The sequence below is a fragment of the Polypterus senegalus genome, chromosome 10, assembly GCF_016835505.1.
Source record: "Polypterus senegalus isolate Bchr_013 chromosome 10, ASM1683550v1, whole genome shotgun sequence".
NCBI classification, from domain to species: domain Eukaryota; kingdom Metazoa; phylum Chordata; class Cladistia; order Polypteriformes; family Polypteridae; genus Polypterus; species Polypterus senegalus.
This window is the reverse complement of record NC_053163.1, coordinates 4,903,575-4,921,773: the sequence shown is the minus strand read 5'-3', so window position 1 is coordinate 4,921,773 and position 18,199 is coordinate 4,903,575. Positions and strand designations below refer to the sequence as shown.

The following is an 18,199-nucleotide window of genomic DNA, read 5'->3' as shown; positions in this document are numbered from 1 at the left end:
GCCGGGGATCCTGCCCGGACGGGATGCCCTTTATAGGAGAAGACTGGGGGAATGGGCATACTGCCAGGAATACCTCTCCCGGGACACGAGAAGGCAGCCCCCTTGGGTTTCATCGGGACCACAGAACTGGAGCTTGGAAGCTCAACTCAGTGCGGGTCCGTGGCCACCACCAGGGGGCACCTGGACAGCTCCAGAGTCTGGACACACAGTACTTCCGCCACACCCGGACATGCTGCCAGAAGAGGAGCAGAGTTCTGGTGCAGCACTTCTGCCACACCCGGAAATGCTGCCAGATGTTAGTCAAGGGGCACCTGGAGCACTTCCAGGTGCACTATAAAGGAGCCCGTCTCACTCCATTCAAAAGCCAGAGTCGAAGGATGAAGCTTGGGAAGAAAGGATCAGAGGAGAGAGAAAACAGAGAAGGACTGAGTACTGTGGTTGGAGCACTGTGTTGTGTGCAGAACTTGGGAAAAATAAACGTGTGTGTTTTGGACATACAGTGTCTGTCTGTCTGTGCCAGGGGCCCGTCTTCTACTATATATATATTGTGAAGGACAGCTGGGTCCCATGCCTGGCAGGGACATCCCTGCTGCTTATGTTCTGGGGGAGCCGCCATGGGCAGTCCAATACCTCCCCCGGGATGCTTGGTGGCAGCCTCCCTGGCCGACGGTGATTCCCCAACCGCCCGCAGGGCTCCATGGAAGATGGAGTCCTCCACAGCTTGGTTGGGGCCTGGGGTGGCCGCTAGGGGGGGCTGTCTGCTTCCCACAGCCTGGCTGGACGAGTCTTCAGCCCCACCCGGAAGTGCAATTAGGACCAGGTGGTTAATGACCTGGAACGCTTCCGGGTGGGCTATAAAAGGGCCCAGCCACCACCACTCGAAGAGCCAGAGTTGGGAGGAAGGAGACGAAGCTTGAGGAGGAGTGGTGGTAAAGGAAGGAAGAGAACTGTTTTGTGCTGGTGTTTTGGGGACTGTGCTTGGGCTGTGTGGCATGGGGAAGACGTGTCCCACAGCCGAAGAAAAATAAAGTATTTGTGTTTTTTATACGTGCCTCTTTGTCGGGTCAGGTGCCTATATAGCGCCTTTGTTACTATATTGTGGCAGATGGCTGGGGAAACTACCCAGCCAAGATGCCTGGAAGATCCACAAGAGGGACAATACCTCTCCTGGGCCACGAGAACAGAGCTGGGAAGCTCATCCCTGTTGGGGCCCATGGCTCCTGCCAGGGGGTGCCTGGACGATTATGGAACCCTGAATGGCAGCACTTCCGCCACACTGAAGGAATTCCAGTGACACCCAGAGTGCCGCCGGAAGATCGTCACAGAGCACCTGGAGCATATCCGGGTACTGCATAAAAGGGGCCACCTCACTCCATTCTGAGAGCTGGAGGCGGGAGGCGGAAGACGGAGCTTGTGGGGAAAGGAGTAGAGGGAGGCGGCAGAAAGATTCGAGGAGAAAGAAAGGAAAAAGGGACTGAGTTGGCTGATTAAGGCATCGTGGTGTTGTTATTGGTAATACATTGTCTGTCTGTGTCCGGGGGCTGTCCTTCCATAATATATATTGTAAATGACAAAATAAGGTTAGAAAAAGAGTTGGGGAATCCACCCTGCATATTGTACACACTGCCAGGCAAACAAAATAACAGCACCAGAGGGCTGCCTGGTTCAGCGTCCAAATAAGAACAAAAAAAAGAAAGGGGAGGTGCCATGTTTTAATAGTCAGGGGGAAGGAAGAGGCGGGTCAAAGGATGCTCAGGGCTGAAGTGAGGTCAGTAGGAGGCGTGGCTAGGAGGGAGTGCAGGAACTTGGAGGAGTTTAAGGCAGGTTTCTGTTCAGGTGATCTGCAGAAGGGGAAGAAGAAGACAGGTTTGTGCACTTCGTCAATCCCCCCGTCTTGTTTTCTGTCCTCAATTAAGCCCTTAGCCTGCCTCCAAGCATACATGTGTCACTATTTATATATATACTAGCCTTGTAAGCCTATGCTGTAAAAAGCCCAGGGTCCTAGAAAATATTGAAATTGTCAGAAAAAAATAAAAATGTAGAAATGTCAGGTAACTGAAAGGAACTCCTCTGAGCGTCTCTCTCCGAGGAGGATTCGCTTTACCGATGTGCTCGGAACCCTAGTGCATTAGCAGCGGGAGGAAAAGTAAAAGGGATAGCGTTTTGCCGATGTTAGCCTCTAAGCGACTTCGTCTTTCTTCTGAGGTTTCGTTTTGCTGACATGCTGGCCTCCCTTGTGTGATTAGCGGCTAAGCGAGTTTTCTGTATCCTCAGAGGCGGAGCCCTCACCCCAACTCCACCTCTTACATCTGGGCTGGACAGACAGACAGACACACACTTCCACGCGTAGACGTTTATATATAAGATATAGTCAAGGATTCTGATTCAACTCCATGTCTCAACAGGTTCTTCCAGTTTCCCACACCTTTTTGTGTAAACAGGTGCTTCCTGGCTTCACCCCTAGTGATCCTGAGAATGTGATTCATCCTTTAAAGATGAAAGAACTCTGCTGGGTCTGCTTTATCAATGCTTTTGAGGATTTTGAAGACCTGCATTTGAACCCCCTGCTGGGACTGAACAGGTTTGATTCTCTGAGTCCGCCACAGTAGGTCAAGTCCTTAAATTGTGAGGTGCTCTTGGTTGCTCTTCTGTCAAGTCAAGTCAAGTCAAGTCGGGAAGCGGGCACTGGTACAGCACATTGCCACACCCAGTGCACGATGAAACAACTCGGGATCCCGGTTGGCAACCCAACAGCCAGACACGCGGTCCAGTCTCACCCTCCGGAAATGACCCTCTATCTGCCGCAGCCAGGTGTTATGTGGGCGACCCCTTGGCCTGGTCCAGCCACTTGTGTCTCTAACAATGAGGATCTTACAAGCTGGATCACAATCTGGTAAATGCGCCACATGGCCGTAGTGCCGTAACTGACGCTCCCTCACAATGCAGGTCATGTGCCTCATTCGGGACTCCATGAGCAACACAAAGTCAAACCAACGGTACCCAAGGATTTTCTGGAGAGACACACTACCAAAGGAGTCCAGTCTTCATCTCAGGTCACTGGATAGCGTCCATGTCTCGCAACCACATAGCAAGATAGGAAGAACCAGGACTCTGAAGACTTGGACCTTCGTCCTTTTGCAGATATCAGAAGCGCCACACACCCCTTTCCAGTGACCTCATGACCCCTCATGCTCTCCCAATCCGTCTACTGACTTCACAGGAAGAGTCACCAGAGACATGAATGTCACTGCCAAGGTAAGTAAACCTCTCAATGATGAGGTCGACACTCTCTCCGCACACAGACACACTGCTGATGGCCGTGCCCAAGAGGTCATTAAAGGCCTGATGTTGGTTTTTATCAGGACGCTCACAAGCCCAGACACTCAGACTCCTCACTCGGTCTCTCGAGCGCCCCGATCAGAGCCTCCATTGACTGCATGAAGATCACAGCATCATCAGCAAAGTCAAGATCAGATGTCCCACAGCTGCTGGACCCCACGACCTGCCCAACACCCAGTCCATACAAGCACTGAACAGAGTAGGAGCAGAACAGACCCCTGATGAAGCCCAGAATCAACTGGGAAAAATGCAGAGGTCCTGCCAGCACTCACTGTACCAGTGTACAGGCCAGCCATGATATCCAGCAACCTTGAGGGGATCCTGCAAACCCTCAGGATGTCCCACAGGGCAGATCGATCAACCGAGTCAAACGCTTTATGAAAATCGACAAAGGCTGTAAAGAAACTCTGCCGATATTCGTGTCTGTGCTCCGTGAGAACCCTCAGTGCCAGGATGTGGTCGATGGTGGACTTCTTAGGTGTAAAACCAGACTGTTCTGGTCGCTGGTAGGTGAGCAAGTGATCACAGATCCTTTTGAGGACCCTATCAAGGACCTTACCTGGCACCGAGAGCTGTGTTATCCCCCTGTAGTTGCCGCAATCCAGGGGATCACCCTTCCCTTTCCAGATAGGGACGACAAATCCCGTTTTCCAGTCAGTTAGGATGATACCCGCCTCCCAAATGGAAGCAAAGATTGCTTGCAATGCCAGGAGGACAGCCTGACCACCAGCCTGGAGAAGTTCACTCCAGATACCACAGATCCCTGCAGCCTTTCCCCCCCTTCAGCTGGTTCACCAACTGTGCCATCTCAGTGAGACTGGGGGGTTCACAGCTAATTGGAGGATCAGCTCTCCTTTGCACTTCTTTAACACGCTGCTCTTGTTTTTGTAGTGTGGTGACCTGAATTGCACACAATTGTCCAGAGGTGGCCTCACGAGTGTATTAATATACTGCAAGCATATTTAAATGGCAGTGATACGCTGTTAAGGGCTCACAAGGGGCATCATTGAATCCATCTCCCTGCAGGTTTGAGGTACATTTTATTGATCTGGTTTCTTCTTCTTCATCTTATTATTATTATTATTAGTTTGTTCTCAAAGCCCTTTGCTATCTCAGCTACCCTTTGTCACCCTTCAGTTTGCAACCGTATATCAAAGCAGGCACCACGACCACAGCTCCACTTGTGCGCTCCACTCGTTTCTGTTTAATTCACACGTAGATCTGCTCTGCACAGAAGCCATCAGATAAGCGCCGAGTTTCAAGTGAAATTTGTCTCGGTTTGAAGTCCCGGCATTTCAGATGGTTTCCGTCACACCCGCTAGGTTCGAGTGCTCTGCCAATTGTAAACCCACAAATTTTTTTTGTGAGGGTTTTGAGCAAAAAAAAAATAAAAAAGGGCACGTTTGTCACTCCAGAGTAAACTAAGTCGGTTTTTTGTTCACATCCGTCAGTCGTTCCCACACTCGACCGGTTCTGGGTTTGCTGTCTGCGAGGGACAAAATGAAAAACAGCGAGTTTCGGGGAGACAGCAACAGCGAGCTACTTTGGTCGAGGTCCTGCAGATGTTCTATAAATGGGATTGGACCAAATTAAAATGGAGGAACCCTTCCAAGCCTAAAAAAAAAGTTTTAAGGAACTGACTCTAGAATGGCCGTACTTCAGTATCAGACTTGAAAGTTCCACGTTCTGCTTTTTATTGCGATTGCCCAATTGCCGTTTCCTCTTAATTTTGCTGTCCTAAACATTCAACTGTTTCTTTTTTCCCCTTTCCTTGTAATGTCATTTTTTTTTTTTCTTTTTGCCCGTATTCGGCTACAGACTTGAAAAGCAGAAGACCCTCGACCTACGAATCCTACCCATCAAGATGGTTTGATGACACACCAGGGGTAACTTAAGATGCCTCGCGCATCTCATTGAGTTCATTTGAAATGTCAGTTGGAGTCTCGCCTGCTCTTCTCTCCTGTGCCACCCACTTTTGGAGATATGGCCTGCATGGGTGGGCTCTCCCACTCCACATGTGTCTTGAAAGCCCACCTTTATGTTTGTTCACTTCTGAGGTATTAGGGCCTAGCGCCTTTGTATTCTGATAATGGATGGCCCGGCGCTGGATGTTGCTCAGCCTTTTCATTTATTTCCAGAAGTGTGGCTAAGTAGCCGTAATCTACTCGTCGTCCCACCACGGGAGGTCCTTCAGTTCCACGGCGCCTAAACTCTGCAATTCTTTCCACCTGATCTTCCACTCCACTGATCTTCACCGATTGCGACTGCTCTGCTCTCTCAGCTTTCATATCTAATCTCACGACTTTCTGTTCAATGAACATTTCTCATTTCCTCCCATGCTTATTTATTGATTAATTTCTGTTCAATGCTTTTATGGACTGGGTGGTGGACGGGGTCGTGGGGTCCCGTGGCTGGGGGGGCTTCTGTCGATGAAGAAAGAATCAGTGATCTGGACTTTGATGACGACACTGTGATCTTCAATGGAGGCTCTCGAGAGACTGAGTGAGGGGTCTGAGTGTCTGGGCTTGTGAGGGTCCTGATAAAAACCAAAGAGCCAGGCCTTTAATGACCTCCTGGGCACAGCAGTGTGTCTGTCTGCGGAGAGAGTCGACCTACCTCAGCAGCGACATTCGTGTTATGCTGTGAAGCTTTACATTCTGTTTTAAAATATGAACATGAACACTGAAAAAAGAAAAATGCAATAATAAGAGGAAATCAGAAGGGCCGCTTGCTTTTCTCACTGCACTGAAAGTGTTTTTGAATTTCCTTTCATGTTTATACTTTGGCTGTTTTTGAAGTCGAGTTTCTTTGAAGACTTTGTTAGACATTAAGTGTTAGCACTGAGGTCATCTTACACCTTTTATTTTTTTTCATTCAGCTTGCCAGAAGAGTTTGTCAGACAGTTATTTTAATGTACTGCTCTTTATTTTTGGTATTATTCTCAGAGTGAATGCTTCACATTTCAGTCTGATGCAACCTCTGTTCGGTTTTGAAAATATAGGATTACTGATAAATATGATTCATGGAAACACTGAGTTCGTTATTAGTTTTTCCTCTTTTTGTTACCCTTTACCAACACAAGAAAGGGCAGAGCAGACGGCTCTCCTTTAATGTGGGTGGTGACACCCATCTGTGATGTGCTGGGTAGGCGACGCCAACTCGAGAGAGGCCCACCGAACCATAAAGCTAATTGAAAGGGCAGGCCCAGGTATGGGACCCACTGTGGACCCCCTGGAGTTCAGAGTGGAATTAAGACAAAACAGAGTGCCATTATGAACAACGCTGCACATCCTCTCTGTGACACCCCGACACTGAGGACTTTCAGCTGACAAATGTCAGGAAATGAGACAGGGGCTCATTATAAACCAACAGCAATACACCTGTATAGCGCCTTCCGCCATGTCACACGTTTACTTTCATGAAGTCAATCTGGTGTGTCGTCAGACCTTAGTGTGTGTTAATCTCTCTCTCTCTCTCTCTATCTATCTAATCCTGCCTACTATACCAGATTCTATCTATCTATTAAATACAGTAGTACTGTAAACAAGTGTATGTCAGTCATATAAGGTTTCTCTTAATTCTCTCTTAGTCTATTATACTAAGTACTAAGTATTTTGTTTCTATTAAACAGCCTTTCATGTCAATCTGCCTGTTATATAGTTTCTTTCATACATGCAGTATGTATTATAGAGTGCCTTTCCTCTATCTATCTATCTATCATATAGTGCTTTGCATATCCATCTATCCATCTATCTATTGTAGAGACTGGCCCGGACACAGACAGGCAGACACGTTAAACTCACCCCACACACGTTTATTAACACAGTCCATATTTACAGTAAGTGCTCAAAACCCCAAAAGTCCCCCAACATCCTTACAACTCAATTCACAGCGCCTTTCACTTTAGGCCGCCACCTTGCCTCTCCTCCAAGACCTTGTCTTCTCCTCCCGACTCCAGCCATTGTCTGAAGGGAGGCGGCCCCTTTTATAAGCACCCGGATGCGCTCCAGGTGTGTTCCGGCAACCTCCTACCGACTCGCCCCAGTGTGGCGGAAGTGCTGGCTGCATACCCTGAAGCACTCCGGGTGTCCCCATTCTTCTTCCCCCCGGCCCTTCTAGGGCATATAGTGCCTTTCATATCTATCGATCTGTCTATCTATCAAAAGGCGCTTTTCCACTGCATAGTACGGCACAGCACGGTTCAGTACAGCTCACTTTGGTTCGGCTCAGTTCGGCTCGGTTTGCGTTTTGACTGCACTTTAGTACCGCTTTAGAGTGGGCGGGATTATTCACGTGTCGTTAGAGTTGCGCCGCCTCTACCGCTGTGACACCGTGGAACTTTTACAACAACACGCAGACAACGACAACACTTTAGCTCGACGACGCGCAAGGGTAAGCATCTAAAAAAAGCACATCACTAGCTAACTTTTATCACTGTTGCAAAGCATAAAATGAACTTAACTGCCAGTGTAACATTAAAATGCTGATTCTCTATATTACAGATCTTCCACATTTTGCAAAAAAGTCGCCGCAACAGACCATCTGTTTGGACATTTAACCGTGCTTCAGAGTGGTGGGATGTGATTGTTCCTGGTTTTACAAACACTCAGTGGCTGGAGAACTTTCGAACGTCTGAAGAAACATTCATCCACTTATGCAACAAACTGCGTCCAGCGATGGAGAGACGGGACACAAACTTCCGCGTGTGTGTACCTTTAAAGAAAAGAATAGCCAGTGACGCAGTAATGACGATTTTCTCCGGCCAGTCAGTGACCAGCAGTTTACACGTCACGTTTTGGTAACGGTTCGGCGCGCTTGGAACCTCGGCTGAGGTGGTACTAAAAAAAGGACCAGGTACCAGGTACTGTTCCCAGTGGAAAACCCCCCAAAAGTGAGCTGAACTGAACCGTGTCGTGCTGTACTATGCAGTGGAAAAGCACCAGTAGAGTTCCTTTCACGACTATAGAGTGCATCCAGAAAGTATTCACAGCGCATCACTTTTTCCACATTTTCTTATGTTACAGCCTTATTCCAAAATGGATTAAATTCATTTTTTTCCTCAGAATTCTACACACAACACCCCATAATGACAACGTGAAAAAAGTTTACTTGAGGTTTTTGCAAATTTACTAAAAATAAAAAAACTGAGAAATCCCATGTCCATAAGTATTCACAGCCTTTGCCCAATACTTTGTCGATGCCCCTTTGGCAGCAATTCCAGCCTCAAGTCTTTTTGAATGTGATGCCACAAGCTTGGCACACCTATCCTTGGCCAGTTTCGCCCGTTCCTCTTTGCAGCACCTCTCAAGCTCCATCAGGTTGGATGGGAAGCGTCGGTGCACAGCCATTTTAAGATCTCTCCAGAGATGTTCAATCAGATTCAAGTCTGGCCACTCAAGGACATTCACAGAGTTGTCCTGAAGCCACTCCTTTGATATCTTGGCTGTGTGCTTAGGGTCGTTGTCCTGCTGAAAGATGAACCGTCGCCCCAGTCTGAGGTCAAGAGCGCTCTGGAGCAGGTTTTCATCCAGGATGTCTCTGTACTTTGCTGCAGTCATCTTTCCCTTTATCCTGACTAGTCTCCCAGTTCCTGATGCTGCCACCACCATGCTTCACTGTAGGGATGGTATTGGCCTGGTGATGAGCGGTGCCTGGTTTCCTCCAAACGTGACGCCTGGCATTCACACCAAAGAGTTCAATCTTTGTCTCATCAGACCAGAGAATTTTGTTTCTCATGGTCTGAGAGTCCTTCAGGTGCCTTTTGTCAAACTCCAGGCGGGCTGCCATGTGCCTTTTACTAAGGAGTGGCTTCCGTCTGGCCACTCTACCATACAGGCCTGATTGGTGGATTACTGCAGAGATGGTTGTCCTTCTGGAAGGTTCTCCTCTCTCCACAGAGGACCTCTGGAGCTCTGACAGAGTGAGCATCGGGTTCTTGGTCACCTCCCTGACTAAGGCCCTTCTCCCCCGATCGCTCAGTTTAGATGGCCGGCCAGCTCTAGGAAGAGTCCTGGTGGTTTTGAACTTCTTCCACTTAACGGATGATGGAGGCCACTGTGCTCACTGGGAACTTCAAAGCAGCAGAAATGTTTCTGTAACCTTCCCCAGATTTGTGCCTCGAGACAATCCTGTCTCGGAGGTCTACAGAGAATTCCTTTGACTTCATGCTTGGTTTGTGCTCTGACATGAACTGTCAACTGTGGGACCTTCTATAGACAGGTGTGTGCCTTTCCAGATCAGGTCACATCAACTGAATTGACCACAGGTGGACTCCAATTAAACATCTCAAGGATGATCAGGGGACACAGGATGCACCTGAGCTCAATTTGGAGCTTCATGGCAAAGGATGTGAATACTTACGTACATGTGATGTCTCAGTTATTTTATTTTTAATAAATTTGCAAAAACCTCAAGTAAACTTTTTTCACGTTGTCATTATGGGGTGTTGTGTGTAGAATTCTGAGAAAAAAAATGAATTTAATCCATTTTGGAATAAGGCTGTAACATAACAAAATATGGAAAAAGTGATGATGCGCTGTGAATACTTTCCGGATGCCCTGTATATGTATGTATATATATATATGTGTGGGTGTGTGTGTGTGTGTGTGTGTTTTAATAACTCCTTGTATGACTCTTTATCTGTCCCAGCATTTATTCAATTGAACGCCGGCCCTGCACTACACACGTGTACTTCAGGGTGAGCGCTTATTGGTTGGCAGCTCTGTCAGCCACACAGTGCCCGCCCCTATGACGTGCGTAAGACTGAAACCAGTCGCAGAGTAGAATAGTTGACCTAAAGCCGCCGGGTGTTCCATGCACTGTGAGATAATGTAAGTGAAGTTTACGACTGCAAAGGCGTGTAATGTGACAAAGTCGCCCGCTCATGAAGCCGAGACACCCGGGGTGCAGCCTGTTGTTACTCACCCACTTCAACCACAGCGTTTCCCCGTCATTATGAGACCCCTCTAAATGTTCGTTCGGCTTGCCACGTCCTAGCAGTTGGGCAGAAATGCATTTTGAAAAGAAGGCGCTTCTGCAGTCTACACTCCTAAAAAATCGAGGTGACAAAGCTGACCTTCAGGGAGATGACATGGGGGTCCCATTGTGCATCCCAAAAGCACCACCCACATGAAGGGTCTAGAAAGAACCTTCGTTTATTTCGCTCATCTGTAAAAGATGCTTAACAGATTTGAGAAATATCAGTGGGCTGTAGCTACAGTCTCGGATCCTCCTTTTTGCTCGGTGGTATCCTGCTACAGGTAGTTTATAGACTTTAAATAATTTCTGTTTTCTCCACATATTGGGACGTTTTAAAACCCCCAAAGAACCAAATTCATATGCAAAGACCTCTTCCCAGAATGAAATGGCCCCTGTCACGCACAAGAGATCGCGCAGCCCAATAAAGAACCGGAGTACTTAAGAGTGCTGCCGCCCTTCACGGAGACCAGAGCAGTCCTTTCACTTTTACTTGGTCAAGGCGTGGTTTGGAGTGAATGCAGACCCCCGGAAAAACAGCCTCTTCATAAACCTGTAAGAAGACTCCCCCTCACATCACACTGGCGGCCAGCGGCAGCAGCAGCAGCCCTCTGTCGTCTCCGCTATGGCGTTTTCTCTTCGTCTTTTAATCTTCGTAGCTGCAGGTATGTGTGTGTTTTGTTTTTTAGGGGTCGACGTTAACAGTTGATTGATACCTCTGGGGCGAATCTCGAAAAAAACAAAAAAAAAAAAACTGAGAAACTAAGCACCACCACCCTTCACCTACAGGCATGGAAATAACACAACCGTTAACGAGTATGAGAATCGGTCAAACAGGTTCAGCCTAATGTGTGCAGTTTATGATGGCGCAGCGCTTAGCGCGGCTGCTTCTCGGCTCCTGCAAGTCGCCCTTAGAGTTTGGTGTTGCTTTCAGTCGGAGAGGAGTTCACACGTTCTATCCGAGGCTGCGTATATCCGCTTATCCGGTATTCTTCTCAAGTCCTAAAACTCGGCGGATTCGTCAATCGGTAACGTTTAAGGGCTCTTTGGGTGACTTTGGTGCTCCGTGATGAACGTGCGCTCTTTTCAAGATGCTGCTTTGCCCCACATGTTGTTGGGATTAAATGACTAGGAGAACGCAATGCTCTCTCGGAATAATGGTGGGCAAGAGGTACTTCGAGTGGGGTGGTGCTCATTTAGGACCAAAATGGTAATACGGCATTATTTGGGTTGAGTGTGTGTGTGTGAAATAATGTGATAAACTGTCAAAAATCACCACATAATAGAATACTATCACTGTACTTCACTTTGCTTTATACTGTAAAGAACTGCTACTGACTTTAACGGCACCAAATAGCCTCTACGCCAGGTCACTATTCTGGAAGTGGTGCACTGCTACAAGTACTTAGGGGGTCCATGTCAATGACAGGTAGGATTGCATGGTCTCGTAAGGCTCTTCTTCTTTAAGGACTCATATGGTGGTGACGTCCTTCACATCTTCATCAACTCTGGTGGCCAGTGTGCTGCATCCATAACATCACTTTGAGAGGCTCTCCGAATTATCAAGCTAATTAAAAGATCAGGCTCGGTTATGGGATACACTCTGGACCCCCCTGGAAGTAGCAAAGCAGGAGAGGGTTAAAATAAAACTGAATATTGTTAAGTATAATGCTGCACACCCTGCCTCTGGCACACTGAGGACTTTAAGTCACTGAATTATTCGCTATAAGTGTGTGAAGAAACGCAACGGGGGCTTCTTTACGCCAACAGCGATACGCCTGTATAGCGCCTCACGGGGACTGGTGAGTTTTCTGACTTGGGTTATAATAATAAGAATTCTTTGCATTTATATAGCGCTTTTCTTACTACTCAAAGCGCTCAGCAATTGCAGGTTAAGGGCCCTGCAAAGCAGAGTCCCTATTGGCATTTACGGGATTCGAACCGGCAACCTTCCGAATGTCAGTGCAGATCCCTATAGCCTCAGAGTCACCACTCTGCCTACAGTGCTCACCCTGTGGCCCTCTTGTACCTCCGAGATAAAATAAAAGGCTATAATAACAGGACAAGTCAGAGTTTTCACCGACAAAAACAAACTCCGCTATGCAGCACATTCCCCTAACAAACTTAGACCCTCATGACGATTATAACTCATCAGACCTGAATGCAAAGTTTTTTTTATATAATTATTAAAGAAAATGCGAGTCCTGATTGGCTGATATGAGTGGGACACGATCAGAGCAGGTGGGTGTCTAATAAGACACGTTTATGAAATCGAACATCTGACGTCATAAAAAAATAAGAAATCGTCAAAAAGGCCGTTCAAAACGAGGGCCAAGGGGCGTGGCCAAAAGAGCTCTCAATAACTAAGAAAAGAGATCGAAATAGAAGACGAAAGACCTGCCGTTTGGAGCCTAAAAAAATCTAAAGGATGATCTCGACTGCGGTTTGTACGGCTTGTTCAGACTAACGCGGCTGACTTTACTGATGGTCGAGAAGAGGCTGAAATGAATGCGTAAAAATGAAGTCCCGTAATCCCAGCACGAATGAGAAAAACAATGTGGAAGACAACGAGGACACTACAGGTGACATGACGCACCAGACAATGCCACACACGACATTTAAGAGGGGTTCCCTTTAAGGGGATGGTCCTTTTGAACTCCCATTAAAGCGCCTCGAGGTCTTTAATCTGATTTTGGTTACAGTATTACGGAAAGTCGAACTATTGCATCATCTTAGAACCTTTTCAAATACGGAGGCTTCATCCGGCCATTCAACCTACCCCAAAAATCCACAGCATCGGCTCCTAATCCGCAAAACAGGCCATTAGTGTCTCGATTTTCTCTGTACGTTTACTCTTTGCCGGATCTCAGCTCTGATTTCGAGCCCACTGAGCTTCGGGTCTTCCACTTGCGCTCCGAATTCCGTATCGATCGGTGCACAGCAGAGTGAGCGGCAAAACCATTTAAGAGACCCAAGTGAAAGAGTCCTTTATGCGTGACTAATGTGTGGAATGTTGGAGAGATCGGTTAGTTTAAATTTAAATCATTATTGTTTAAAAAAATAAACTTTGAAAAAAAAAAAGAGTTTTAACAAATATTTTAAATTAAGAAACCATTTGTCGCCGCAGAATCTTCCCTACTACTTGATGTGATGCTTTAATTTGGAATTCCATTCCCAGACTGTGAAGTTCTCCCCGTTTTCACATCCCCTTTTTGTGGGTACCCTGGTTTGCTTCCACGTTATCAAAGATGTCGATCCACGTCTCAGAAGTGGACTTGCTGGGATTCAAGGCTCGAGGTGGAACCAGTTTATTGGCGGTACTTTCGTCGGCGTCTTGCCACTCTTTGCCTTTCGTTGTTCCTTTCACATGGCAGGTTAGTTGAGCGGTGGTGGAGGAGGAAGGTCAGAGTACTGCAATACACCAGCAGCGTAAGGGGACCCCCGTGAAACTTCGAGTGAAACTAAGAAATGATGATGGTAGAAATTTTAAGAAGCGAGTACCGGCCCTCTCATAACTACTGCAGTGGTTCTCAACCTGTGGGGCTGGCCCTCCTAGGGGGGTGCGAAGTAACAAAAAGGGGGGCGCGAAGATGTGAAAACAAGAATCAAAAATATTTAAAAAAATCTGTTGAAACCAAAACAAATTAACTTAAACTGCATTCTGGTACTACAGTAGAGCAATAAATATAGAGTTAGATAAATGTTGATGAAAGTTAAGTAGGTATAATAAAATATATTCCATCCATCCATTTTCCAACCCGCTGAATCCGAACACAGGGCCACGGGGGTCTGCTGGAGCCAATCCCAGCCAACACAGGGCACAAGGCAGGAACCAATCCCGGGCAGGGTGCCAACCCACCACAGGACATACACAAACACACCCCAAGCACACACGAGGGCCAATTTAGAATCGCCAATCCACCTAACCTGCATGTCTTTGGACTGTGGGAGGAAACCGGAGTGCCCGGAGGAAACCCACGCAGACACGGGGAGAAGATGCAAACTCCACGCAGGGAGGACCCGGGAAGTGAACCCAGACGGGTCTCCTAACTGCGAGGAAGCAGCGCTACCACTGCTCCACCCGTAATAAAATATGCATCTATGATATATTATTAATTAAAAAAGAACAAATTGGTATTAGTGGACTCCTTTCAAAAAAACGTTAGGGGGGAGAGATTAAAACTGTTATGAAATATTTAAAGGTTGAGAAACGCTGAAGTACTGACTTGGCTGTCCTGACGGCGGTTTGGATGACGCTCAAGATGATTAGTTAAACTTTACCTCTGCTGACGCGGTCACGGGTAACAATGAGCAAGCATTGTTTGTATTGTGGCCACCAGGGGGAGCTGTATCTCCCCAACCGCCCAACACACGGGCCTTGGCACAAGTTGGCAATGAACACAGGGCTTTATAGATAGATAGAGTGAAAGGCACTATATAATAGATAGATAGATAGATAGATAGAGTGAAAGGCACTATATAATAGATAGATAGATAGATAGAGTGAAAGGCACTATATAATAGATAGATAGATAGATAGATAGAAAGGCACTATATAATAGATAGATAGATACTTTATTAATCCCAAGGGGAAATTCACATAATCCAGCAGCAGTATACTGATACAAAGAAACAATATTAAATTAAATAGTAATAAAAATGAAAAAAAATAAATAAATAAATAAAAAAAGCAGACAATAACTGAGTAATGTTAGCATTTACTCCCCCGGGTGGAATTGAAGAGTCGCATAGTGTGGGGTCTCCTCAGTCTGTCACTGAAGCTACTCCTCTGTCTGGAGATGATCCTGTTCAGTGGATGCAGTGGATTCTTCATGATTGACAGGAGTTTGCTCAGTGCCGTCGCTCTGCCACAGATGTTAAACTGTCCAACTTTACTCCTACAATAGAGCCTGCCTTCTTAACAAGTTTGTCCAGGTGTGAGGCGTCTTTCATCTTTATGCTGCCACCCCAGCACACCACCGTGTAGAAGAGGGCACTCGCCACAACGTCAGTAGAACATCTGCAGCATCTTACTGCAGATGTTGAAGGATGCCAACCTTCTCAGAAAGTATATTCTGCTCTGACCTTTCTTACATAGAGCATCAGTATTGGCAGTCCAGTCCAATCTGTCATCCAGCTGCACACCCAGATATTTAAAGGTCTGCACCCTCTGCACAGTCACCTCTGATGATCACAGGGTCCATAAGGGGCCTGGGCCTCCTAAAATCCACCACCAGCTCCTTGGTCTTGCTGGTGTTAAGGTGTAGGTGGTTTGAGTCGCACCATTTAACAAAGTCCTTGATTAGGTTCCTGTACTCCTCCTCCTGCCCACTCCTGATGCAGCCCACCATAGCAGTGTCATCAGTGAACTTTTGCACGTGGCAGGACTCCGAGTCATATTGGAAGTCTGATGTATATAGATTGAACAGGACCAGAGAAAGTCCAGTCCCCTGCGGCGCTCCTGTGTTGCTGACCACAATGTCAGACCTGCAGTTCCCAAGACGCACATATTGAGGTCTGTCTGTAAGATAGTCCACAATCCATGCCACCCGGTGTGAATCTACTCCTATCTCAGTCAGCTTGTCCCTAAGGAGCAGAGGTTGGATGGTGTTGAAGGCACTAGAGAAGTCCAAAAACATAATTCTTACAGCACCACTGCCTCTGTCCAGGTGGGAGAGGGATCGGTGTAGCATGTAGATGATGACATCCTCCGCTCCCACCTTCTCCTGGTATGTGAACTGCAGAGGGTCGAGGGCGTGGCGGACCTGTGGCCTCAGGGGGTGAAGCAGCAGCTGCTCCATGGTCTTCATCAGATGTGACGTCAGAGCAACAGGCCGAAAGTCATTCAGCTCACTAGGACGTGATACCTTTGGGACTGGGGTGATACAAGATGTTTTCCAAAGCCTTGAGACTCTCCCCTATTCCAGGCTCAGGTTGAAGATGCGCTGTAGAGGACTCCCCAGTTCCAACGCACAGGCCTTCAGCAGTCGTGGCGATACACCATCTGGACCCGCTGCTTTGCTGGCACGAAGTCTTTTCAGCTCTCTGCTCACATGGGCTGCTGTAATTGTGGGTAATTATTTAGTGCGAGACTCTTACAGGGATGAGAGGAAGAGAGGTTCCCACACTACAACTCTGTATCTCTGTAATACTTTGTCTCTTTGTCCTCCTCCTCCCAATTCTGGCACCCAGACTCTAATCCACCTGGGAGCACTTCTGGTGTCCTGAAGCTGTGGCTCAGAATCCCTTCTGGATGGAGCTGGAGCCCAACACAACAGGGCTCACCATGCCTCCCTGGAGGCATCCACTGATAACCACAGGTCTCATCTGATAAACTCCAGTTCCCAAGATGCCGTGTGGGAATCCTGTGGTGACAATGAATCCTGGGGGGCTGCCATCTATTGTTCTGGGGGAGACAATGTCATGTTGTGGGCGTGGTGGCCAGGTCTGGTTCTCAATACAACTCTGGCTGGGTTGCCAGTCTTTGTGTGGCATCTCTCACGGTATTTAAATATGTTTCTAAAGCCTTCTGTGTTCTTGCTGTCTAGGGCTTGTGTACAGACCACAATAAAAAATACTGTCAGCAACCCACATGTCTTTTTTTACATATGGCGGCCTGTTCATTCAATAGACACATTGATATTCTCTAAGTCAGCAGGTGACAGTGCTTGGTCAATGTCTGCTACCTAACAAAGTCCCACCCGAGGAAGTGGGATTCTGCTGATGGAAGACGAGCTCTGCTGGTTATCGTTGGCTTGAAGGGGAATAAAAGGAGAAGTCCATCGCATTCCAAAAGCGGTGAAGGGGCAGCGAGTATGATATTCTCTTGAGTGGGGTGATGAAGGGACTCACTGCACATACTTTTTCCATGTCTTCCTTGCATTTTGGTGGCCTGTTGTCATATTCAACCCTTTGTTCATCATTCTGGCACTCAGTTTTGTGGGTCATGTGGTAACCAGGGCAGTCTTCCTGCCCAACTGCGCCCTCTTGCAGCAACCAAGGACCCCAACAGGGCTGCTCTTCTAGACTTCAGTTCTCATGCAGAAATCCTAACTGGGAGGGACGCTGCCACCTATCATGTGGGGAACAAACTGCCTCTGGCATCCATCTTTGCTCGGTTAATCCATTAACGTTTCACCCCGAGTGGGATAAGCGTAGCCAGTCATTCCATGAGTTGCAGCTCCTTCAGTACTGTCCTTCCAAAATGGCCTTCTGACCAGATAATAATTCTCTCTACATCCCAGTTGGGGTGCCAGTTCATTTTGCCTTGGCATCTACAAAAGGCATTGTATAAGATCACACTGTCGCAGGTTCAATCCCACCATAACCACTTCTCTAGCTTCACCTGCCAAAGCTTGCAGTTTAAAAAAAGGAAAACTGTGGCAGCTTGTAGGCCCATTTGGATGAAATTGTTCACAAATGTAAAACAAAGGGACTTGTCAATAACAGGACCTTTTTTTTTTTCAGCTCTGGTGCCCACCCTTTGCTTTAACGTTGATCCGGTAAGCTGGAAGAATTTCAGAAGTTCTGAGTCATCTTTTGGCTATAAAGCTCTTATGATCAACTCTGAAAGGTGAGTCACTCTGACCTGCGTTTCTAACATCTTATGGCACAGGTCAGAATCTACACAAAGCCCACCTCATTACAGTGGCTGTGAAAATGGCGGTGCCCCCTGGTTGTGTGCCAGTAAGGACACACAGAGGTTTTTTCCCCAGCTGCCTTCAGTTTATTTATGTCACTTCTGCCCTGACGGTTTGTGTGCAGTTTCTCCCATTGACTTCCCCATAAGGTGACAAAATTAGAAAGAGAGTTTATAGCACAGAAACATCTGGGCCAGCCAGCCAGCCTCTGGTTTCTTAGGAGCCTTTTGTTAACGGTTTGATTC

General features: G+C 47.2%; 1 protein-coding gene across 2 annotated transcripts in view; it reads left to right on the top strand.

Annotated features, from left to right (window-relative positions):
• The first annotated feature begins 10,542 nt into the window (after positions 1-10,542).
• The window catches only part of LOC120536576 (integrin alpha-X-like), a 63,830-nt gene continuing 56,173 nt past the window's right edge, over positions 10,543-18,199 (top strand). For both annotated transcript variants that reach the window (XM_039764966.1, XM_039764965.1), the window contains exons 1-2: positions 10,543-10,979; positions 17,782-17,887. In XM_039764966.1, coding sequence (XP_039620900.1) covers positions 10,940-10,979; positions 17,782-17,887 — 146 coding nt within the window. In that variant the 5' untranslated portion in view covers positions 10,543-10,939. The remainder of the gene's footprint in view (positions 10,980-17,781; positions 17,888-18,199) is intronic.